The sequence below is a fragment of the Phoca vitulina genome, unplaced genomic scaffold, assembly GCF_004348235.1.
Source record: "Phoca vitulina isolate PV1807 unplaced genomic scaffold, GSC_HSeal_1.0 scaffold67, whole genome shotgun sequence".
In the NCBI taxonomy this organism is placed as follows: domain Eukaryota; kingdom Metazoa; phylum Chordata; class Mammalia; order Carnivora; family Phocidae; genus Phoca; species Phoca vitulina.
The window spans coordinates 7,049,309-7,071,182 of NW_022589770.1; the positions used below are offsets into that span (position 1 = coordinate 7,049,309).

Consider the following 21,874-nt stretch of genomic DNA (forward strand, 5'->3'; position numbering starts at 1 on the left):
GCTAATACTTCTTGAGTAATGAAAATTATATTGTGTTTTCTTTTCCACTAGTTATTCATTAAGAAATGGTCTTGCAAAATACATTGATGTAACTCTGGCTGTGATTTTTTATTGTTTGTTCTTTAATCATCAGGATGTTATTGAAAATTCTTCAGATCCAGTACTTGATCTGCACATGTCCTTGGAGGAACTATACACCCAGAATCTCCTGCAAAGACAGGATGAGAGTCCATCTTCAGTAGACTTGAGCATGGGGCCTGCCTCTGGCTTTACTGTAAATGATTATACCCCTGCAAATGCTATTGAACAGCCATACAAATGTGAAAACACAAGAACGTGGGCTGAATCTCACCTACCAAATGAAATGATATCAAGTGCAGAACTTACTTCTCCCATGCTACCTGATTCAACTGGAAAGGTAACATTTTAAGACATGTATTGTATATGATGATGAGGTTGGAAACAGTGACACGTTGGAGTATTCTGGCTGATCTCTGCATTTGGAGCAAGTGCTCTCTTGACATTGAGATTTTCAGAATCCAACCTATGAACTTATTGGTTATAGCTTCCTGCTGAAGAAGGCATAACCAATTAGAGAACATGAGTGATGTTGAAATACTCCAAAGTCTTGTTTTCCTTTCCATGTGAATTATTTATTTATTTATTTTCTGTCAGGGCTCCGAGTTCTTAATTCAGCAGAGCTCCCTGACCTCAACTGCGGAGTGCGTCATGCTCCAAAACCTGTCCAAAGAATCGTTTGAGAGGACTATCACTATAGCAAAAGGCAACTCCAGCCTAGGTAAGTGCCTTCCTTTGCACACCTATCTTCCCTCTCAACTCCCTTGCCAGACACAAAGTCTTGAGCATGGTTTCAGCATTGTTGGCCGTAAGCAGTAAAATAGATGTCATAAATGTTCCTGTAGTTTTTCTGGTTTCTCTTTTTATGTACTCTTCATTTTTCCTGAAATGGTTAACAGGTTTGTTTACTTCAGACTAGCTTAAATCCTCACTCTCTTAATTATTTAAAAGTATTCATGAGCCTCATTCACATTCAAGTAAAAGATATATGAATTGTTTGTGTATGAAACAGCAAATCAGAAAAGGAATTCTTAGAAAATGAAAAGTCAGCAATTTGGAATTTAGAATTCTTTGAAAAAGTAAATTATTAGTTTCTTTGAATGTTACCAGTTATGCATAAGTCAGTTTGTATTTAATTTATCTCATTCAGTGAAATAAAGACTAAAAAGACAGCCAGGTGTGCCACCACCAAACTATAAATGCAAGTTATTCAATATTTCTTTCCAGGTGGCAGGATTTTTGTGTCCTCTTTTACCCATAAAGGGGTTGAGGCTGGTTAATAATCACAAAACCTACCGAATTGGGCAAAGAAGATTTCCTGTAGAAATGAGATCCTAATTACAATAGCTAAAACTATATGGAGGCAGAGCACATTTGTTCTTTTGCGTTCATGACTCAGCTCTGTCCCTAGTGCTTGGTGCTGATAAATAGGATTGTAACTTAGTTGCTCTGGATGCCCAGTCGTAGCCCAAGACACTGTTTAGCTCTACATCAGAGATCTTGTTCCTTCTATCATGTAACCAAGCAATGCCCTTTGCATTGATATCTTATGGCAGTCTTGTTTCCTTGTTAAGTTTGAGATTTGGCAGTGAAGTCTAACTGTGCTTACTTGGTGAGTAGAATTCCAGTCTCTGTCTCCTTCTAAATTTTGTTCCATTTGGTGGCAGCTGGGTACTACTAACAGCAGCTAAATGGAGAATTATAGCAGAGAATTTTTACTTAACTTTACTATTTGTTACATATGACACTGAATAGAGTAATATAAAACTTAAGCTATAGAACTTTCTATAATTTGTTAATTATGAGACAGATATCATAGATATCTAAACATGTCAGAAATATTTCATCTGTTAAACTGTTTCTGAAAGCATGTTACTTTGAATACTAGTTCTATAGGATATTAATGGAAGTTATAAATGGGCTACAAGTTTAGAAGTTGGGAATGTGATTCACTTAAGGAGACAGGTTTTTGTTTGTATTACTTCTCAGTATCTTTGGTATTCAAATGTGCGTTGTGGGTGTCTAAGAAGTTATAGAATGCAGCATTTCTTACATTTAATTGACCATGGAACCCATTTTTTTTGACCTTCTTATAAGGCAGAGATTTTGCAAAGCCCAGGTGAAAATTCCTATTCTAATGTATTTATTTATTCAACTATTGAACATTTTTTGTTTTCTATATTCTAGTCACTATGCATAGACACCATGATTTAACCACTTTCCTCAAAGATCATGAGTTTAAGAGAGTAAGCAAATTGACATATCAAGTCCTAAATGCATTAAAATACTGTACATGCTCTGCTAGACATTCATAGCAAGAACATGGAAGGCGTAAAGGAGGGAATAGCAGATCCCTACTCTGAGCGTGGAGGAGTTTAGAAAGATTTCAAGGAGATTTTTATCCCATAATTGGGAAAAATTGGAAGCTGCTAGTGCTGAGGCAGACATGTGAAGCACTACTGAACTTTGTGTGGCGTGGATGAAGTGAGGTGTTACAGGGGGCGGGTGAGACGTGATGCTGACGGCATGGTGGGTGGGATGCAGTTGCTGGAGGGGTTCATGTGCAGGACACAGGACTTCTGTCCTAACACCCTCCTGCGGGAGGTTCCTATAGGCAGCAGTTGCTGAGGGCAGAAGAGTGACAGGGTCAGATTGGGTTTTAAGATGGTTCTGGCTTAGACTGGTGGAGTATTTTGGAAGCCGCTGGGAGCCTCAGTGAACAGTCATGGTTTGACCATACCCGGTTTTACAAGCCGACCCTTTGGATTGCTTGCCTATTTGTAGTTTGCTGAGAGAATGTCGAATTTTGTCAAATATTTTTCTTCTTCTATTGAGACAGCCAAATGGGTTTTTGTTTGTTCTTTTAGTATGTTAGGCTACATCATTCTTCAGCGTGGTCTAAGATACATAAAACTGACCATTTTAAATATTTCTAAGTGTACATTTCTGTGACAGTAAGTCCATTTACATTGTTGTGCAGCTGTCACCACCAAACATCTCTAGTACTTTTTCATCTTTTCCTATTGAAACTCTATACGCATTAAATAATAAATATTCTCCCTGTCCCCTAGTTCCTGGCAGCCATTCTACTCTCTGTCTCTATAAATCTTGACTATCCTAAGTACCTCATGTAAGTGGACTCATACAGTATTTGTCCCTTTGTGACTAGCTTATTCACTTAGCAGAATGTCTTCAAAGCTCATCCATTCATAGCATGTGTCAGAATTTCCTTCCTTTTTAAAAAAATATTTTCAGAATTTCCTTCCTTTTTAAGGCTGAGTATTCCATTTGTTTATTCCTTCATTTGTTGTTGGACACTTGGGTTGCTTCTACCTTAACTTCTGAGTTTTGACATAAAAAAAATACTAAGATGATTAAGCTCTTGGGGAAAAAAAGTAGTGAAAGGTGAAGTGTTCTTGCTTTCTATTACATCAGGATATTCATTTAAACCTTTATTTTATTTTTAAAATTGTTTATTTATTTAAAGAGAGTGTGAGCAGGGGGAGGGACAGAGGTAGAGGGGGAGAGGGAATCTTAAGCAAGCTCCATGTGCAGTGCAGAGCCCAACACGGGGCTCGATCTCACAACTCTGAGATCATGAACTGAGCTGAAATCAAGAGTTGGATGCTTAACCAGCTGAGCCACCCAGTCACCTCTGATTTTAAAATTAAAGCATAAGAGTTCTTTGCCACATCTACTGTGAGAGCGAAAGACCATTGTCAACACTCTGTCAACACAGAAGATGTCGACCTCACTCTGAAGGGATGCACTGGTATTGTGAAGGGTCCCAGAGAAACCCTGCGAAGGGACATCAGTCACATCCATGTAGAGCTCAGTCTCCTTGGAAAGCAAAAGAAGAGGCTCTGAGTTGACAAATGGCTGGGGACTGAACAGAACGGGCTACTGCCCGTGGTAATCTGTTGTCATGCAGAGAACACGACCAAGGGCGTTACACTGGGCTTCCAGTACAAGATCAGGTCTGTGAATGGTCAGTTCCCCATCAATGTTGTTATTCAGGAGAATGGTTCTCTTGTTGAAATCCAAAATGTCTTGGGTGAAAAATACATCTGCAGGGTTCAGATGAGGCCAAGTGTTGCTTGTTCGGTATCTCAAACCCAGAAACATGAGTTAATTCTTGAAGGAAATGATATTGAACCTGTATCAAACTCAGCTGCTCTGATTCAGCAAGCCACAATAGTTAAAAGCAAGGATATCAGAAAATTTTTGGATGGTATCTATGTTTTTAAAAAAGGAACAGTTCAGCAGGCTGATGAATGAGATCTAAGTCATCCAGCTATAGAAACAGCAAGATGCCAGATGATTTTTCAGACTTACTTATGAAATCTTAAAGATGCAATAAAAGCTGTATTGATTTGGGGCTTTTTCTTAAAATTAAAGCCTAAGGAAGCCCTTTCATTTGCTTTGTGAGACTAAACCACTTACTTGTAAGTGTGACATTATACCATCATTAGTTTACCAACTAAATTGTAATATCAAAAGTATAAGTAACTTTTAGTGTTATTTCTCTGGTTCATTGACATTATTTGAAATAATTTATGTATGCAAAATATTTACAGGGCTTTGTCCCAGGATGTTAGACTTTCTGGAACCCAGTGAGGTTTCTTTAGCATTTTGGGGTTTGCATTCAGTATGCCAAAGAGAGAACATTTCTCTATGATCTCAAATGACAGATGTTCAATATTCAGATTTTTATAGCACTTAGAGTAACTACATGTGAACGGAATCACAAAAAAGGACTATTAAAAAAAGTCTATGTAAAGCATTAAAATAATTAAAGCATTCATTTAAGCTTTTAATGTAAGAAGGTGTTGTCTTTACAACTTAAAGTAATAAAAAGCATGTTTATGTTTTAGAAAACCTAACTAGAGGCTGGCTTTGTGTTGGTAGGAGAGTATGTTACGATAGGGTCTATCACTGAACACATTTTTCTTTTTTTGACAGAGAGAGACACAACGAGAGAGGGAATACAAGCAGGGGAGCAGGAGAGGGAGAAGCAGGCTTCCCGCTGAGCAGGGAGACCAGTGCGGGGCTCGATCCCAGAACCCTGGGACCATGACCCGAGCCGAAGGCAGACACTTAACAACTGAGCCACCCAGGCGCCCCTGAACACATTTTTCTTAGATTCAGGTTCTCCCTTTAATCAACTGTGTAAGGTTGTTTGCAGCTTTAGCCTTCTGGATTATTTGTTTCTTTCTCAAGGGTTAACCAGAGAAATTATTAATAAATGACAGGTTTCCATAAAAGCTGCCACATTCTGTTTGCTTTGATGTCACAAATCACTTTTTTTTTTACTTTGTTAAATTTAAGGGAGGAATGTTATATGCAGATATACTACACATGCATATAGTGATTTTTAAAAAAAATTTGATCTTGATGATTTTTGATAAGGTTTGTGGTCCATTTGGATAATTATGTTGTATTAGGACTTAGAAAGTAAACAGAAAAGGTAAAAAAGGTAAGAAGGAAAGAAAGGTATTATCCTCTTTTCACTGATTAGGATTAGAAACATAGACAGACTCAGGAATTTCTCTGTAGGTACTCAGCTGTTAGAGAGTAGAACCAGTACTCAAACCTTAGTCTGTCTCTGATTTTCATGTACTGTATAATACATTTCAGTGCTTGAGTTACCCAAGGCTACATCAAGATTGCTCAAAGAAGTTTCATTTTGAAGCTGAATTAAGATTTGCGTTTAGCCCTTAGAGAGCAATGTAGCTTTGGATTGGGATAGAGATGCATTTAAAATACATTTTGTGAGTTTCCTTTTGTTTTTATTTTGTACTTTATTGAGCACTTTGTGCCAGGCACTTTGAAAGGAACTCCACATGTTTTTCTCAGATAATTCTCTAAACAACCCTAAAAGGGGGCATGAGTCCCATTTTACAGATGAGTAAAATGAAGCCAAGGGTGACATTAAGTCAGCTCAAGGCCACACTGATTAAAAGTGGTGGAACTCAGATTTGGAACCAGTTCTCTGGTTCTACCGTACATGCTTTGGGCTATTCTATTACACTTCTTCCAGGAAAAATTCGAGAGATCTTAGAAGTTACAACCAAAATCTAATTAGTGGCTATTACATCGAATTTGTTGAACCTACAAAATTATCATTTGGTGATAGGGGATTCTAAGCTGAGCAAACTGTGCCAACTTCTGGTTTATGTAGTTGATGTGACCTGGTGGCCTTAATAGTGATAGCTGGTAGAACTGTGAGTTAAACATACCATTAAAAATGAACTTAGAGGTCATGTTTACTATAGCTCACAGTGACTTGTCCCACGTCTGTGACTTGCTTTGTTGTAGAGTGCATGGTGCTAGTGAGAACAAGATGATGGGTTAGAATCCTGGTATAGGCCACCAAATTAAATTTTGTTTCATAGTCATGCATTTTAGTTTTACTATAGTACAGTTATTTGGTGGGTCTTGGGGGAAGGGTGGCAGTATCCAGGCAAACTAGAGTACCTATTGAAACATTTCAGAGCCACCTGTTTGCTCATAAGAAACCCATCTTGGATGAAACAGTGTCTAAACTTGTTTGTTGGTTTATGGTAAGCAGAGGTGTTTTCTTGACAATAATACATTTAAAAGTCATTAGTATTTGTCTTTCTCTGACTTATTTCACTTAATGTTCCATCCATGCCATCACAAATGGCAAGGCTTCCTTCTTTTTGATGGCTGAGTAATATTCCATTATATATATATATATATATATATATATATATATATACACACACATACACACACATTATATATACACATATACACACATTATACACACATACTCTCCACATCTTCTTTATCCATTCATCAGTCGATGGGCACTTGGGCTCTTTCCATAGTTTGGTTGTTGTTGATAATGCTGCTGTGATTTCACTTATATGTGGAATTTAAGAAACAAAACAGATGAACACAGGGGAAGCGAAGGAAAAATAAAATAATCTAAAAACAGAGAGAAAGGCAAACATAAGAGACTCTTAACTATAGAGAACAAACTTAGGGTTGCTGGAGGGGGATAGGTAGCGGGAAGGATGGGCTGAAATGGGGGATGGGCATTAAGGAGGGCACTTGTGATGAGCACTGAGTGTTGTATGTAAGTAATGAATCACTAAATTCTCCTCCTGAAACCAATACTACACTATATGTTAACTAACTTGAATTTAAATAAAAACTTGGGGAAAAAAAGAAAATTTCCCAGAAAACAGTTCTTAGGAACATTAAAATCAATAAATGTGCTTCCAAAAATTAATACAAAATAAAAAAATAAAATGTCCATTATAGTGGACTATTATTCAGCCATGAGAAAGGAGGAACTCCTGCCATTTGTCACTACATGGATGGACCTAAGTGAAATAAGCCAGAGAAAGATAAATACTGCGTGATCTCATTTATGTGTGGAAACTTTTTAAAAAAGTTTAACTCACAGAAACAGAGTAGAATAGTGTTTTCCAGGGGCTGAAGGATGGGGAAAATGGGGAGATGCTGGTCAAAGGATACAAGCCTTCAGCTGTGAGATGAGCCGGTTCTGGGGATCTCATGTCCAGTACGCTGACCATAGTTAGTACTATATTGTATACTTAAAATGTGCTAAAAGAATCAATCTTAAGTGTTCTCATACACACGAAAAAGGTAACTATGTAAGTAACTGAACTGTGGTGGTGACCATTTCACAAGGTATACGTCTATCAAATCATCACATTATATGCTTGAAATATATACAGTTTCTTTGTCAATTATACTTCGATCAAGCTGTTGGAAAAAAAGAATCTCCATGGCTGGGAAAATTGAGGTAGAACTAGCAAATTTCCCATGATGATGTAAAACAGGGGTCAGCACACTTTCTCTGTAAAGCACCAGACAGTAAATACATTCGATTATGTAGGGGATACAACCTCTGTTGTGCCTGCTCAGCTCTGCTGGTGCAGCATGGACGCAGCCATGGAAGATCCATCAGTGAACAGCCGCAGTCAGGTTCCAATACAACTTCATTTGTGGTTGCTAAAAAAATAAAGATAAAAATCATTAGTGTAAGTCTTAACAGAATATTTTAAATACATTTGATAATGGTTCATTTCTACGAGAGAACTATAGCTAGATAACTAGAGCTCAGATGTCCCATATCTAGACATGAAATATCAAGTTGGAAACATATTATAGTCAGGATTGTTCTTAAAAAGATACTTGAAACACGGGGCACCTGGGTGGCTCAGTCGGTTAAGCATCTGCCTTCGGCTCAGGTCATGATCCCCAGGGTCCTGGGATCGAGTCCTGCATCGGGCTCCTGGCTCAGCGGGGAGTCTGCTTCTCCCTCTCCCTCTGCCCCTCCCTGCTCATGCTCTCTCTCGCTCACTCTCTCCCTCTCAAATAATTAATAAAATCTTCTAAAAATTAAGAAAAAAATATTTGAAATATCATGTCTAATTTGGTATTGTTAAAATTAATATTTAGAAGAATTTCTTTATTTTTATATAAAAAATACAAACCTAAAAAGGAATTTGTGATGTCTCTCAAAGCCAGTTTTTATAAACTACGGTTATAGCTTTATAGCTCTCCTTACATTATTTAATTACATAAACTTGTTTGGAAGGAACTTTTAGCACTTGGTTTTACGTGAATTTACTTACATTAATTTTTTTAAAAAAATTTTTAAAGATTTATTTATTTGAGAGAGAGAGTGAGAGAGAGAGCACAAAAGGGGGTAGGGCCAGAGGGAGAAGCAGACTCCCTGCAGAGCAGGGAGCCCAATGTGGGGCTCAATCCCAGGACCCTGGGATCATGACCTGAGCCGAAGGCAGTTGCTTAACCAACTGAGCCACCCAGGCGCCCCTCCTTACATTAATTTTATGTAAAGTTTTAAACATAATTTCAAAAGGTTTTATATTTTTGAAGAAGTAGAGTGAGGGTAGGATGAGAAGGAAACATAAATTCAGAGGGTGTTTATTGAGAAACCCTTTCTCAGGGAGTGGTATTGAAGAGTGAGAAGGAATTGGCTGTGCGAGAGCTGCAGGAAGAGGGTGTCAGGCAAAGACTGAAGTGGGGAGAGACTGGGTGTATTTCAGAAAGCAGTCCATGAGGCTGGAGGCCGGGGAGCCAAGGGCATGGTGCTCAAGACGGGTGACGTCGGGAGGGCCAGTCCATCAGTGCCCTACATCTGTGCCAATTAGGTGTGCTGTATATGAAGCACCACAGGACGCCGGTAAAGGATTGTTAGCAAGGGAGTGATGTGATCTGTCTCTTTTGAATGGTCGCTGTGTCTGTTCTGAGAAGAACACATTGGCAGTTGTCAGGAGACCAATTAGGAAGAGCAATTAGGAAGCTCTTTCAAAAAGTGAGGCAAGGAGTGCCGGCTTGGTGTAGGGTTAGTGTGGAAACAGTGAAAGGTGGATGCATTCGAGATAAATTTTGGAGCTAGAAATGACAGGACGTGGTGATGGATTAGAGATAAGAGGTGAGCAAGGGAGTTAGGAATGAGGAATCACTCCAGCATTTCTGCTTTGAGAAATGCAGAGGAGCATAATGATGCCCTTAGCAAAGAGAGGAAGGGACCTGGTGAAATAAGGGAAGTGAAAACTTGGAAATTCAATTTTATATATACTAAGGTTGCGTTTCCTATTAGCCATCTAGGGAACATGTCAGAAAGGCAATGAAATATCCAGATCTGGAGCTCCTAGAACTTCAGATTTAGAGATGAAATGGGAAGAGGTTAGAATTAGGTCCACATCACTTCAGTTAAACAGACTACTGTACATCAGGCACTGAGGATAAGACTTGAATACAAGCTTCTTGGTGTTAGCTATGCTTTTTTCAAAGAAATCATCATAGAACTTGGCACATAGTAAGTATATAGTAAATATATAGTGAATGAAAAAATGGTGTAGAAATAAGGTGATAGCATGGAGTTTCTTAATTTATACAACTCATTTTCCATTTGTAGTCTTGCTCTTTATTCTCTTCTGTGTATAAGAGATGAACTGCTATACAATTGATTTGTTATTGTCAAAATATCTTCCTTGGGAGAGTTTTCTATTTAGGGGGCAACACATCAAATAGCCTGAGTTATATTCACTCCACAGCGTAGACCTTTTTCATCTCCAGTATATTCAACATAGAATGTCTTTTTCTAGATACAAGTTCAGAAACATTTTAAAATGTACTTAAAATATATTTTGTGTTAGAAACTTTTTTCTTTCCTTTTGATTGTTTTTTTATTGGATAAAAAAGTTACTCCTATTCTTTTATCTATGAATCCATAGGGATTATTAAATTCAAGTTAAAATGAATTTGAGGGTCACGAATTTGATACATATCTGTGCTCCTCCTTTACCATAGGGATGACAGTGAGTGCTAATAAAGATGGCTTGGGGATGATCGTTCGAAGCATTATTCATGGAGGTTCCATTAGTCGAGATGGCCGGATTGCTGTTGGGGACTGCATCTTATCTATTAATGAAGAATCTACTATCAGTTTAACCAATGCCCAGGCACGAGCGATGTTGAGAAGACACTCTCTCATTGGGCCTGACATAAAGTAAGTATCATTTGGACTCCAGTTTGGCTTGGGAAATTCGAGAATTTCAATTCATGAGTCAGAATTTTTTTTCAGTATATACTTCTGTTTAATATGCAAAAATTATCACATATTTATTAAAAATAAAACCCTCAGGAATTTGACTATTCCTGAATAGTTCTTGATTGTAGATATAGTTTCTTTAAGACTATATGATGTTGAAATATTTGAAAACGATTTGCCTCCTGTGTTTAATTTTACTCCAGTGCTTTTGCAAAAACCTGAGACATCTCTCACGGAGCAGGAGGGTCCACTCAGGATCTTACAAAGAAGTTGGCCTCAATGTAAGGGACTGTGTACTACCTAATTGATGTATATGAATCCTAGGACTAAGCTAGTTCTTTAATGGCCAGTCATGGAAAAGACCATATAGAACAGCATCAGTCTGACCCATAATTTACCGTTTGGTCAACTACCTCATGATCCAAGAGCACTCACCAGTATATTGGTATAGTCCAATTGTAGGTCACGTAGGATATTTTGTCAGGAAGTGCTTAAACTATCCCATAATCCCATAATGTGCTAAAAGCACGTTATAGATGTGGCTTGGTTTTTAAAGTTACTAAACATTTCTTGAGCCAACATAAAAATCAGTTCATGACTCTGTCACACCTCATCAGTGTAATAGCTTGGCTTTTTTTCTCTAGCATTAACCATTGAATATTTTTATATAATGTATAAGGGATAAAATAGTAAAATAAGAGCTCAGGGAAAGATTATTTACCTTAAATTAATGTAATGATTACCATTATGGGAAACTTTGCTGTATTAATGTTATTTTACTGACTGCATTCTGTATTATTCTTTTGCAAAGTATATATTGCTGGAGCTTAGATAAGAAAAAATATATATACAGTCTGTTTTTCATTCTGCCATCATTAAAAGCTGAAAAATATATACTGTTTGAAGTGGATTCTGCCATCTTATACAAAAGTAGTATTATTTGGGGGCAGAATTTCTCTAATGGGCTTTCATAATTTTGCATGCCCTTTTGACTTTTATAATGGAATAGGTCATTTGATCCTGTGACAATTCCTTAATTATCTTAATAATGTGAGTCCAAGTACATTAAAAATTTCAGTGCCTCTAAGAAAAAATAAAAACTTTAAGAGCTTTCTTTACCACTTGTGGGCCGGTGTCCATCCCGCTAGCTTCAAAGATGAAGGACGTAGACCACATGGGGATCCCTTACTGCAAAGCTTTTAGCTTACATAGTTTAGATGTAGTATAAAACACACATGGCCTGGTAATTGGTCATTTGATTTATTGCGTGATAATGCATGTCTTCTGCTATGAGCACGGGTGCAGGTCCCCTGACCACTTTTTGGCACTCTGAGCACCAGAAATGGTGCTTGGTTATCTCACTGTCCCCCTCAGTTCTAATGTACTGCAACACTTAGAAAGTGACCAAGAAATAAGACCATTGTGACATTGATTTAGCATAGTTAGGCATCTAGTCAACTCTAGGAAAGTTGTCAGGTACTTTTTCAAGCTCCCAAAGTCCTTTTTCTCCTTTCCTTCTTTCTACTGCTATTGTTATTTGCTTTGTTTGTTTTCCCACCTTCTGAGTCAGCACCAGGATGGACCCATTCATGCTTACGGCAGCTTTATTAGGACCTTTAAGGATATCCGAGGTAACTTCATAAATTATTGCCTTAGGATCCCAGGAGTCAAAATGTAATATCTTAAATTAAAAAAGAGAATAAGAAAAATCCTGCAACTTTCCCTCCTCTGGAAATCAATTAGGCAATCAATCTCTTTCTCACATTCTCACCTGTGTGTGGGCGCGCACACACATAATTCATAAACATAATCACAAAACACGTTAATTTCTTCCCACGTGTCCTACTAAGGCTGAGATTCAGATGGTTATAGTTTGACTTAGGGGGTAAATGGTAGAGAGAATTTCGAATCATATAATCCTTTTTCAGAAAAAGTGTGTGAAATGATAAAAATAAATAGCCATTTAGATTGACCAGGGCTGAGCAGCATTTTGCATGAAGTGTTTTGGCCCTGTCCCTTCCTTATCACTAGCTTTTATGTAGCAGAAGGTTTAGAATTACCTTAAGAGCTATGTGAATAATTCTCCCAAAAGGAAAGTCTAGTCCTTCATTTACTCTGAATGGAACCATATCATTGCCTCTGGCCAATTAAGCTTTGTAGTCATTACGTGGATCTAGGCTCCATCCACATCTCTTCCTCTTTGTCTCTTGTTATGAACCTAGTTTAATGTGGGATGGTAGTGGAGGAGTGTATTGGGGGGGGACTTAAAAAAAAAAGACTCTAAATGGTTCATTTTTGTAACTGATTGGTTTTAGGAAAAGCATTGCTTATTGAAGACAACGCACCCCATTTCTTTTTTGCCGTTTGCGATAGATAGCAAGGAACTTTGTGTGTGTGCATTCATGTGTGCCTGGGTAGATAATTTGAGTTTCAAGAGTTCAAGAACAGCCAGTTTAAGTTCCAGGTTTCATTATTTTTTTTGGAAAACCAGATGTGAAGCCTCACCAGAATGCATTCTGTTTCACTTCTCACTCCACCTTGCCAGGAGCTCTTATATTTCTGTAATAATAGCCAGGGTTTTGTGCTTAGCAGCAGCTGCTTCTAACATCTGCCAGATAATTACTGAGCTGAATCAGAATTCACCTGCCTTAACCTAAAGTGTGGGATGAATTCCTGATCAAGGAATAAAAGATTGATTGCAGTTACATTTTTCTATGCTTGTTAATAATCACTGCTATAGACACCAGTAAAGAGCAGATGCTTTTCTGGGGGAGGTGTCAATGGGGAGGGAGGTGGAAAGGGGAAAAAAAAAAAACAACCAGGAGCACCCACTTGTAACTACATATGTATGCATCTCACATTCCGCACAAGACACTGACATTTGTTAACACCATTGTAAAAAGATGCCGCCGCGTATGCCGCACATTCTAGATTTTCTGCAGCACCTGCTGATGATCGAGCCCCCTTTTATGTGTGAGTATCGGTGATTCAAAAGCTCATTATGGCTGTGTGTTACAACTTGTCTGTGAAAACCATTTCATGCTTTTGTAACTTCCCATTGCAGGGATAGATCCAGATAGAGACTCAGTGTGAACAGTTTGGCTTTCTTTTCTTCATTTATGTGGAAAATGTAAATACCAGCAGAACTATGAGATTGTTACCTGTTCACATTGCACTGATGATTGGGAACTCATTTGAAAATCATATTTTCCAACTACTTAGCTTTCAAGCTCCTTCGTAGGGAATGATCCCGCCTGTGTGTGCAGGCACGGTCTCTGGATTAATAGCCGGATCACATTTCAGCATCACTAATGCTGTTCTTCATCCTTCCACTCCATTTGTAACCAAAGGTTAGTTTACGTGTAAGAATCTCTAATACAGCTCTCAAAGAAGCTGTTTCAGTGTGTTTATTCAGTTCATAATTCATTTTTGGTGCCCTTCCTGGGATTCGGAGGTTTTATGTGCCGTATGACCAGGCGTGTATTAAAATTGCCTTGCATGTGCTGTTGCATTGTGGGAATCTTGTTCCGGTGTCCTCACTGTCTGTATTGGGGTAAATATTTATGAAAACTGCTTTCTTTCCTCTTTCTCACTGCTGTCTAAAATATCAGAAAAATATTTGTAAAACTCCCTGTCCCCTACCCTTGGTAAAAGGAAAAACAGTTTGGGACAAATATAGAGGAAAATTCATTTTTGGCATTGTTTGGGATAGAAACATTTTTTTCCTTCTCAAAACATTTTAAAAACACAATCCTTTGAACTGATTATTATTATCTTTGCTAGTGTGTTCTGGCTTTCCCCCTCACCTCTTCCTGACTTTAAATTATATGTTTTACCTTTATTGAATCTTCAGAAATAATACTTTTTTCTAAGATTTTATTTTTCATTTATTTAAGAGAGAGAGACAGCAAGAGAGAACATAAGCAGGGGAAGAGGCAGCGGGAGAGGGACAAGCAGACTCCCCGCTGAGCAGGGAGCCTGATAACTTGGGGCTCCATCCCAGGACCCCCGAGACCATGACCTGTGTCGAAGGCAGACACTTAACCTACTGAGCCACCCAGGCGCCCCAATACCAGTTTTCTTGAATAGGCTTTTTAGGTTTATCTTTGTCTTTGTATAAAATAGAATCAATCTTCCTGACATAATGTGTTATACATTTTTTTACTCATTATTTTGGGAAGGGATAAATTCAAATTTACTATTCAATATATTTTTAACACCATAGAGAAGGTGTTTTTGTAGATGAATAAATTAAGTAGGACCAGATTTAGAATGTGACTCTGTCTCCCAGTGTACTCCTAAACCCTCTGAACTGTGCTTTTTGTTTATTTTTTGGTCCTGGAGGTAAAAGTGTCATGAAGAGAGACTCCCAAGTGTCCACAGAGTCTGCCCAGAGTGATCAGGCATGACCAGGCTAGCTTATGCCCTGGTAAAGCATTGTCTTATATTTGTTTTATGCTTTTCAGCTACAATAGCCGCATGAAAAGTGACATCCTTCTTGTGATTGAGGATATGGAGATTTGGTAGTGGTGATTTACCCTCCCATTACACTCTGATGAGCACACAGAGCTGTGTCTTCTGACTCCAAATTTAAGTGACCTCACAGAGTGAATGCTTTTTATGGAATATCCAGTATGTCTGAAATTACGTATCTTCCTCTCTTAGTAAATTATACCAGTGGCATAATTCGAATTTTATTATGACATAAAAGACAGTCCTTTTATCCGTGCCCTCCCCTGCTAAGGTTTTATGTACTTATTGTCTTCATGGGTAAGGTATGGATAGCTAGTTTAATAGTCTTCATGATTTTTATATTGTGTAATTTTGATACATACTTCTTTTTTAGTTGCACAAGTGCAGAACCAGTTTGTAATTCAGTGTTTCTCTTACCTAACTATTCCTTAAGTTGAGGATCTTGGAGGTATATTGGTTATCTAGCCTTTTATAGGACAGCAGTAAACTTGAATTTTCAAGTATTAGTTTCTAAACATTCTCGCTGTAGTCAACATCTTGCTCAGTGCCTTCCACATTACAGGCATTCAGCCAGTACTTGTTTAATTACTAAGTGACCATTCAAGTGTAAACATCAGGCTTTTCTCTAAAACCAAAATAACTTATTACAGAGTTGCTACAAGTTAATAAGAGAGTCTTCCCATAAACTTATGCTAGTTTGAACTTCAGACTTTTGGGTTCATAACTTAATAGAGCTAACATATAATTATTATATATTTGTTAATTCCCATAATTAATTATGCATTATGGAAGAATGTAAAGTAATTTGGGGTAGCCAGTATTTTAGCAGAGTATGTGTAATTTGTTCCTGCTAAGGAACCCCAAAGTCTTTGGATGAAATTAATGTTATTACTGACAGTTATATTTGTAAGGATTAGTAGATCTTTTTTAAAAGATTTTATTTATTTATTTGAGAAAGGGAGAGAGAGCACGAGCTGGGGTTGGGGCAGAGGGAGAGGGAAAAGCAGCCTCCCCCCTGCTGAGCAGGGAGCTGCACGAGGGGCTGGATCCTAGGACCCTGGCAAACGCTTAACCAACTAAGCCACTCAGGTGCCCCAGGATTAATAGATCTTTCTAAAAATTGCTGTTAGTTTTGTCATTTGGAAATTGAAATAATGCTGCCTTTCTCCCCCATATGATTATTGGTAAACATATAGTTTATCAGCATTTTAAAGTTTAATTGTTGTTTAAAATTTAAAGTAAAAACTTTAAACTTTAATCTGTTATTTTTGCATATAGGATGCTTTATCCTTTCGAAGTTTGGAGTCTCTGCTGAGTAAGCTGATTAAATGAGTTGTGTGAAAAAGTAGGGATGAAGGGACAAGATCATTTTATTTCTGTATTTTGGAATCTTTTCCTGTTAGGCACAACTTTGCTTTCCTTCTTTTTTTTTTTTTCATGGACTGTGTTCTGTTCCAGAATTACTTATGTGCCTGCAGAACATTTGGAAGAGTTCAAAATAAGTTTGGGGCAACAATCTGGAGGAATAATGGCCCTGGATATTTTTTCTTCATCCTCTGGCAGGTGAGTGAAGCAGTGAGCTTGGTGCAGGGAGTGAATGATGCAGCAAGCTCCAAAGGAGACTTTGAAGCCAGAGTCAGCAGGACTAGCAATGAAAAAGAATGATTTCCTTTTGTCTCTTTCCAGATTTAAAAAAAAAAAAAAAATTCACCCCATCCTCTCCATTACTTAAGAAAGTATCATACAGTGTGGAAAATATATGAAAACTCAAATCAAGAAATTAAAATCATCTTAAGCCGCACCACTCTGCATAGTACTCTTCATATACTAAGTTTGGGGAATTCTCAGATCTCAGTATTATTTCATTAATTCACTAGCGCCTACAGTTTGTATGATATTGTATCATGCCTTTTCCTCTCTCATAAATGTTTTCAAACATGTTCAGAAATTTTATTTTTTTATTAACATACATACAGATTCAGAAACATTTTTAATGGTTATTTCTTACTTTTTTGGAAAGTGTTGAGCTGAACATCATGAGCATGAACAACATAAGGAATGACCAACACATTTATAGGGACTTATCTGGGTTGATGAAAGGATTCATGGATTAAAGAATCGTTTGAAGAAAATGGGGGTTTTGTATCAGAGGATTCAGGATGTTAGTCTTCTTATAGCTAAAAAGGCAGGAAGATGTAATCCACTATATCTGAGAGTGTGTCCGAGTAGCTCCCTGAGCTTGGACTTGATGGGTAAGATCCTCCCCCTCCCCGCGGCTGTCACTGAATATTTTCGGAACTCATTTTAAGTTCTCATTATTGTCTGTATTCCATACCTTGCTCCTTCTCTCCTGTTCCCTCCAGCTCTTGTTTCCCGAGGGTTAGGCTCCTGTTCACCTCTCTGCCCTGCATCTTCAGGATACAGCTTCCCTCAGTCTATCTTGTGCTCAGTCTGCTTCTTAACATCCTTTTTAAAAATCCCCTTTTTGAAAAAATAAAATAAAATTAAATCCGTTATGTGGATCCATTCCCAAAAGTCTTGTCCCACTGTCAGGCTTAGGCTATTGGATCCCAGCCTCATTCAGAACCTTCTTCCTCAACTTGCTCAGGAGAGGAATTCAAACATACAACAGTAGGTAGTACAGCTAGGCAGATAGATTTTCCCTTAACAGTTGAAAAGCAAAAATCTAACATTTAGGTCAAAGGAAGAATGACATGTTTAGGGAGACCCTGGACAGTTAGTTGCTTTCCAAAGATGTTGTGAAACATATTCAAACACAGGCGATTATTGGGTTTTATGACTTCTGATCTCAGAGTCAAAAGGTTATGTGATTTGACAGAGTTCAGTATTCCTGTCACTGGAGAATAGATATAATTTGAGTGTATACTTTCTTTAGATTATTCAGTTTCTATAAAAATCAGTTGCAAACATTTATTAAATCAGAATTTTTATAGCCTTCTTTGCTTTCAAAGGAATATGTGGACATTCATCTTTAGAAAGCCAAGTTTAACTAACAGCGTTAAGGACACACCATAATTGCTTAACCATTCTCTATTGCCCTTACAATGTCACTCATTAATACAAAGTATACCTTTGGGAAAACAAAGTATTTATCAATATGATTATTTATAGTTTAATTTACAATTAGTTAACAGACTGGACACATTTTGTTATGCCTGGCATTTGGCAAAATTGAATTCCTACAGAAATTGAAAAGTGACCTTAAATAGAAGGACATCGTGAACTGCTTTCTGTAAGGAGTATTCTGTGTGTGGTCCTTCTGGCTGGAGTGAAGTTGGACTTTAAGCATTTTATATTTTTCTTGAAGGGAAAACACTGGCCCATCCTTAGGAGACAGAGATGCTAAATTTCTGCCTTACTTGACGATAAGTTCTTTCAAGTCAGGGATCGATCAGGGCTGTGTAAGCTTATAACCCATATGGTGCTTCTACCTTTTGTATGTTGTGTTTAAGAAATACTTGTTGAAGTTTTTTCTTTAAAATTCTGATATTTTCCCCTTCTTGTTCCTTTTCCTTATTCTCCCACGTTTCCTTGGGAAAGAAACAGACTAGCTAAGAATTTTAGTGTTCAGCTCTACCTCCAGACTAAGTTATGGTAGATTGATTCTAATGTCAGGTTTTTATTTTCATTTGATTAGGTTTTCTTTCCCCCTTAATGTAAAATGGGCCAAGTATGGTGAAAATAATGAAGTAGTTCTGATTTTTAGCAAATCAGTAGTAAAGTATATATAAGACAAACTTGCACAGTTTTACTAGGATTTTGGAGTATTCACTGTGTAAATTTTTAACAGAGACATTCCAGAACTACCAGAGCGAGAAGAAGGAGAGGGAGAAGAAAGTGAGCTTCAAAATTCAGCATACAGTAATTGGAACCAGCCCAGGCGGTAAGAACTATTTCTGTCTTCTGCCTACTCAGTGTTTAAAGATAGGGAGGTGTGGTTTTAAGTACTGGATTACAACTTGGCACTGTGACATAGGGCAGGGCGTTCTAATATCCCTTACCCTCCATTTCTTCCTGTGTGCAGTGGAGAGGATACTGTGTTATTACACAGGGTCTAAACTAAACACGTATACAAGGGTTTGGCACGTAGTAGGGGCTAAATATGATTAACTAGAGAAAATTATGCATAGGTAGTTAGAATGGATAATATTTTCTATAGAGTTCAATCTTGGGTTTACCACCAAATGTTAATTTAAATTTTCTCTAGCATTTGTAACATATATATTCAAAACGTGTGTGTGTGTGTGTGTGTGTGTGTGTGTGTAAGCATCTTGTTATCACAGCCTGCAGTTATTTTAACCCATGCTCTGTCTGGAACCAATTTCATATATAGTAGAAAAATAGCTTTCCTAAATATGTTCAGATATATCGCTATGCATCACTAAAGCATATTTTTGTGTTCATGCTGAGTAAAATCAAATTCAGTTTCATAGGAATTTATTGAGTCCTGATTATGGATGCAGATGATTTTGTGAATAACAGGCAAGTATGAGACCTAAATCCTGCCTTCAAGGAAGTGTCATGTACTGGGATAGGCAAGATGTGGAGACACACAAAATAATTAAAGAAAAATGTAAGGTAAATGTAAAATATATTAAGTGTAAAATATTAGTCGTCTTGGCTATCCCCTCTAAACAGATCCACAGGTGACCATCATAATGGTTTCTTGTACTTAGGAAACACTTAATATTTATTCTACAATAAATACATAAAATACTCCAGAGAGAAAAATTTCTACTCTTCAGAGGTGTAACATAGTTCGATGGTTTTCCTTGCTTACATTTAAACATTTTTAGGTTGAGTCCTATTCAAGGTATAGAAAACATACTATGTTGCTTTCACAAAAAAACAATAAGCATTACTGACCATTTAAAATGACTCTTTGATTGGAATTCTTTAAAAAGCTATTAGCCTACTTAAAGAAATCAAGGTCTCTCTACATCATTACTCACATTGAGAACAGAATATAAATGCTAGATCTGTGGCAGAAAATATGTCATTTCTTATTTATATGAGGATAAAGGCAAAAGGGAGTTAGATGAAATTATTTTGTAGCTGGTGATCATAGTGATAAACTTGAATTTTGTTGGAGGACAGTAATCACAGGCAAAGAAAAAGATAGATTTTTCAGTTTTAATAATGCTGTTGGAGGAAAAGTAGAATTTAGAAGGCAATATGCAAAATGTTTGGCATCCATAAGAGCCATGTTAGAATTCTAACTTCGACAGTTTTTAAGATAAATTTCTTAATCTCTGCTATCTCTCAGTTACTTCACCTGTAAAATGGGATTAACAATAGAATCTTTTAAATTTGGAGAATTCACTGTGATAAAGCAAGTAAAATTTTTAGCATAGTTCCTGGTGCAGAGTGAGCACCAAGTCTCAGGGGCTGACCTGGTCGATAATCACCATCATCACTAATAACTAAGCAAATAGAAAATGTTGGACACAGGAATCACTTTGAAATTTTATTATGAGAAAAATTTGGGTGTAGTTTCTGAACTGGGAGATTTTTATACTTTTAGCCTCACTTTAATCTTCATATCAGCCTGAGATATCTCTAAAGGTGGTAACTACCTTATGGAGAGAATATGTGTGGGAGCTTCAAGAAATCTTAGAAGATACCCTGCACTCACTAACAAACGTACTTTTTTGGGAAAAGTTCACAGAATAGTAAGTGGATGCTTACCAAAATAACCAGAACTTTTAATAAATTAAGAGCAAGTGTTATGAATATGCTTTACAACATGGGAAACGTGATGGGACATTCATTTATACTGTTAAAAGAAGTTTATGTGGAAATAGAGAATATTTTTTAGAAAATACAAATTTTAAGATCGTAAATAAGCTGTTACTTTTATTTTGCATGTGATTTCCATATACAGAATAGGTAGCATACTCTGTGTATCACTTTCCAGCTTGTTACTTTTCACTCAGTCCAGTGTTTTGGATGTCTATTGTGATGACACTTCATTCAGTGTAGTTGTTGCAGTGAATTTCAATGTATGAATACACCACCCTTTATTCCCAGGTCAATATTTGACTACTTAACACTTACTACTATAATAATTCTGTGCAATAAATATCTCTATTTCCTTATATATATATCTATGAGAATTTATATAGGTATGTATCCATAAGAGGAATTGCTGGCTCATAGATTTATTTATTTTTTTAAAAAAGATTTTATGTATTTATTTGACAGAAGGCACACAAGCAGGGGGAGAGGCAGGGAGAGGAAAAAGCAGGCTCCCCGCTGAGCAGGGAGCCCCACACCAGGCTCTATCCCAGGACCCTTGAGATCATGACCTGAGCTGAAGGCAGACACTTAACTGACTGAGCCACACAGGCGCCCCTGACTCATAGATTTAAATGTACTGTTTACTTTATCAGAAGTTGTCAACTTGCTTTTTATGGTGGCTGTACCAATTTTTACTTCAATTCTCAATATATGCGAGTTCCCTTTGCCTCACATCCTTGTTACCACATCATATGATCATTGAAACAACACGTTTTTGTCAATCTGATAGTTAGAAAATGGTATCTTGTCTTAATAAACAATGAGCAAAACAGGATTAAGGTGGTGGGGTGCACATTTTCTCACTTGTCCATGTGGATTGAATTTTGTATCTTACATTGCTTCAGTAATCATAATCTCAATCATCATAATAAGAGTAATAAAAGATTGATTGATTGCTGTATGCCAAAGCTTCGTGTTGCA

General features: G+C 37.3%; 1 protein-coding gene and 1 pseudogene across 12 annotated transcripts in view; both read left to right on the forward strand.

The window, feature by feature from the left end:
• MPDZ (multiple PDZ domain crumbs cell polarity complex component) overlaps nt 1-21,874 on the forward strand; it is a 160,782-nt gene that overhangs the window by 89,061 nt on the left and 49,847 nt on the right. For all 12 annotated transcript variants that reach the window (XM_032392440.1, XM_032392443.1, XM_032392449.1 and 9 more), the window contains 5 exons: nt 134-418; nt 676-799; nt 10,420-10,618; nt 16,592-16,696; nt 18,945-19,037. In XM_032392440.1, the coding sequence (XP_032248331.1) occupies nt 134-418; nt 676-799; nt 10,420-10,618; nt 16,592-16,696; nt 18,945-19,037 (806 nt within the window). The remainder of the gene's footprint in view (nt 1-133; nt 419-675; nt 800-10,419; nt 10,619-16,591; nt 16,697-18,944; nt 19,038-21,874) is intronic.
• Nucleotides 866-5,069, forward strand: LOC116624436 (annotated as a pseudogene).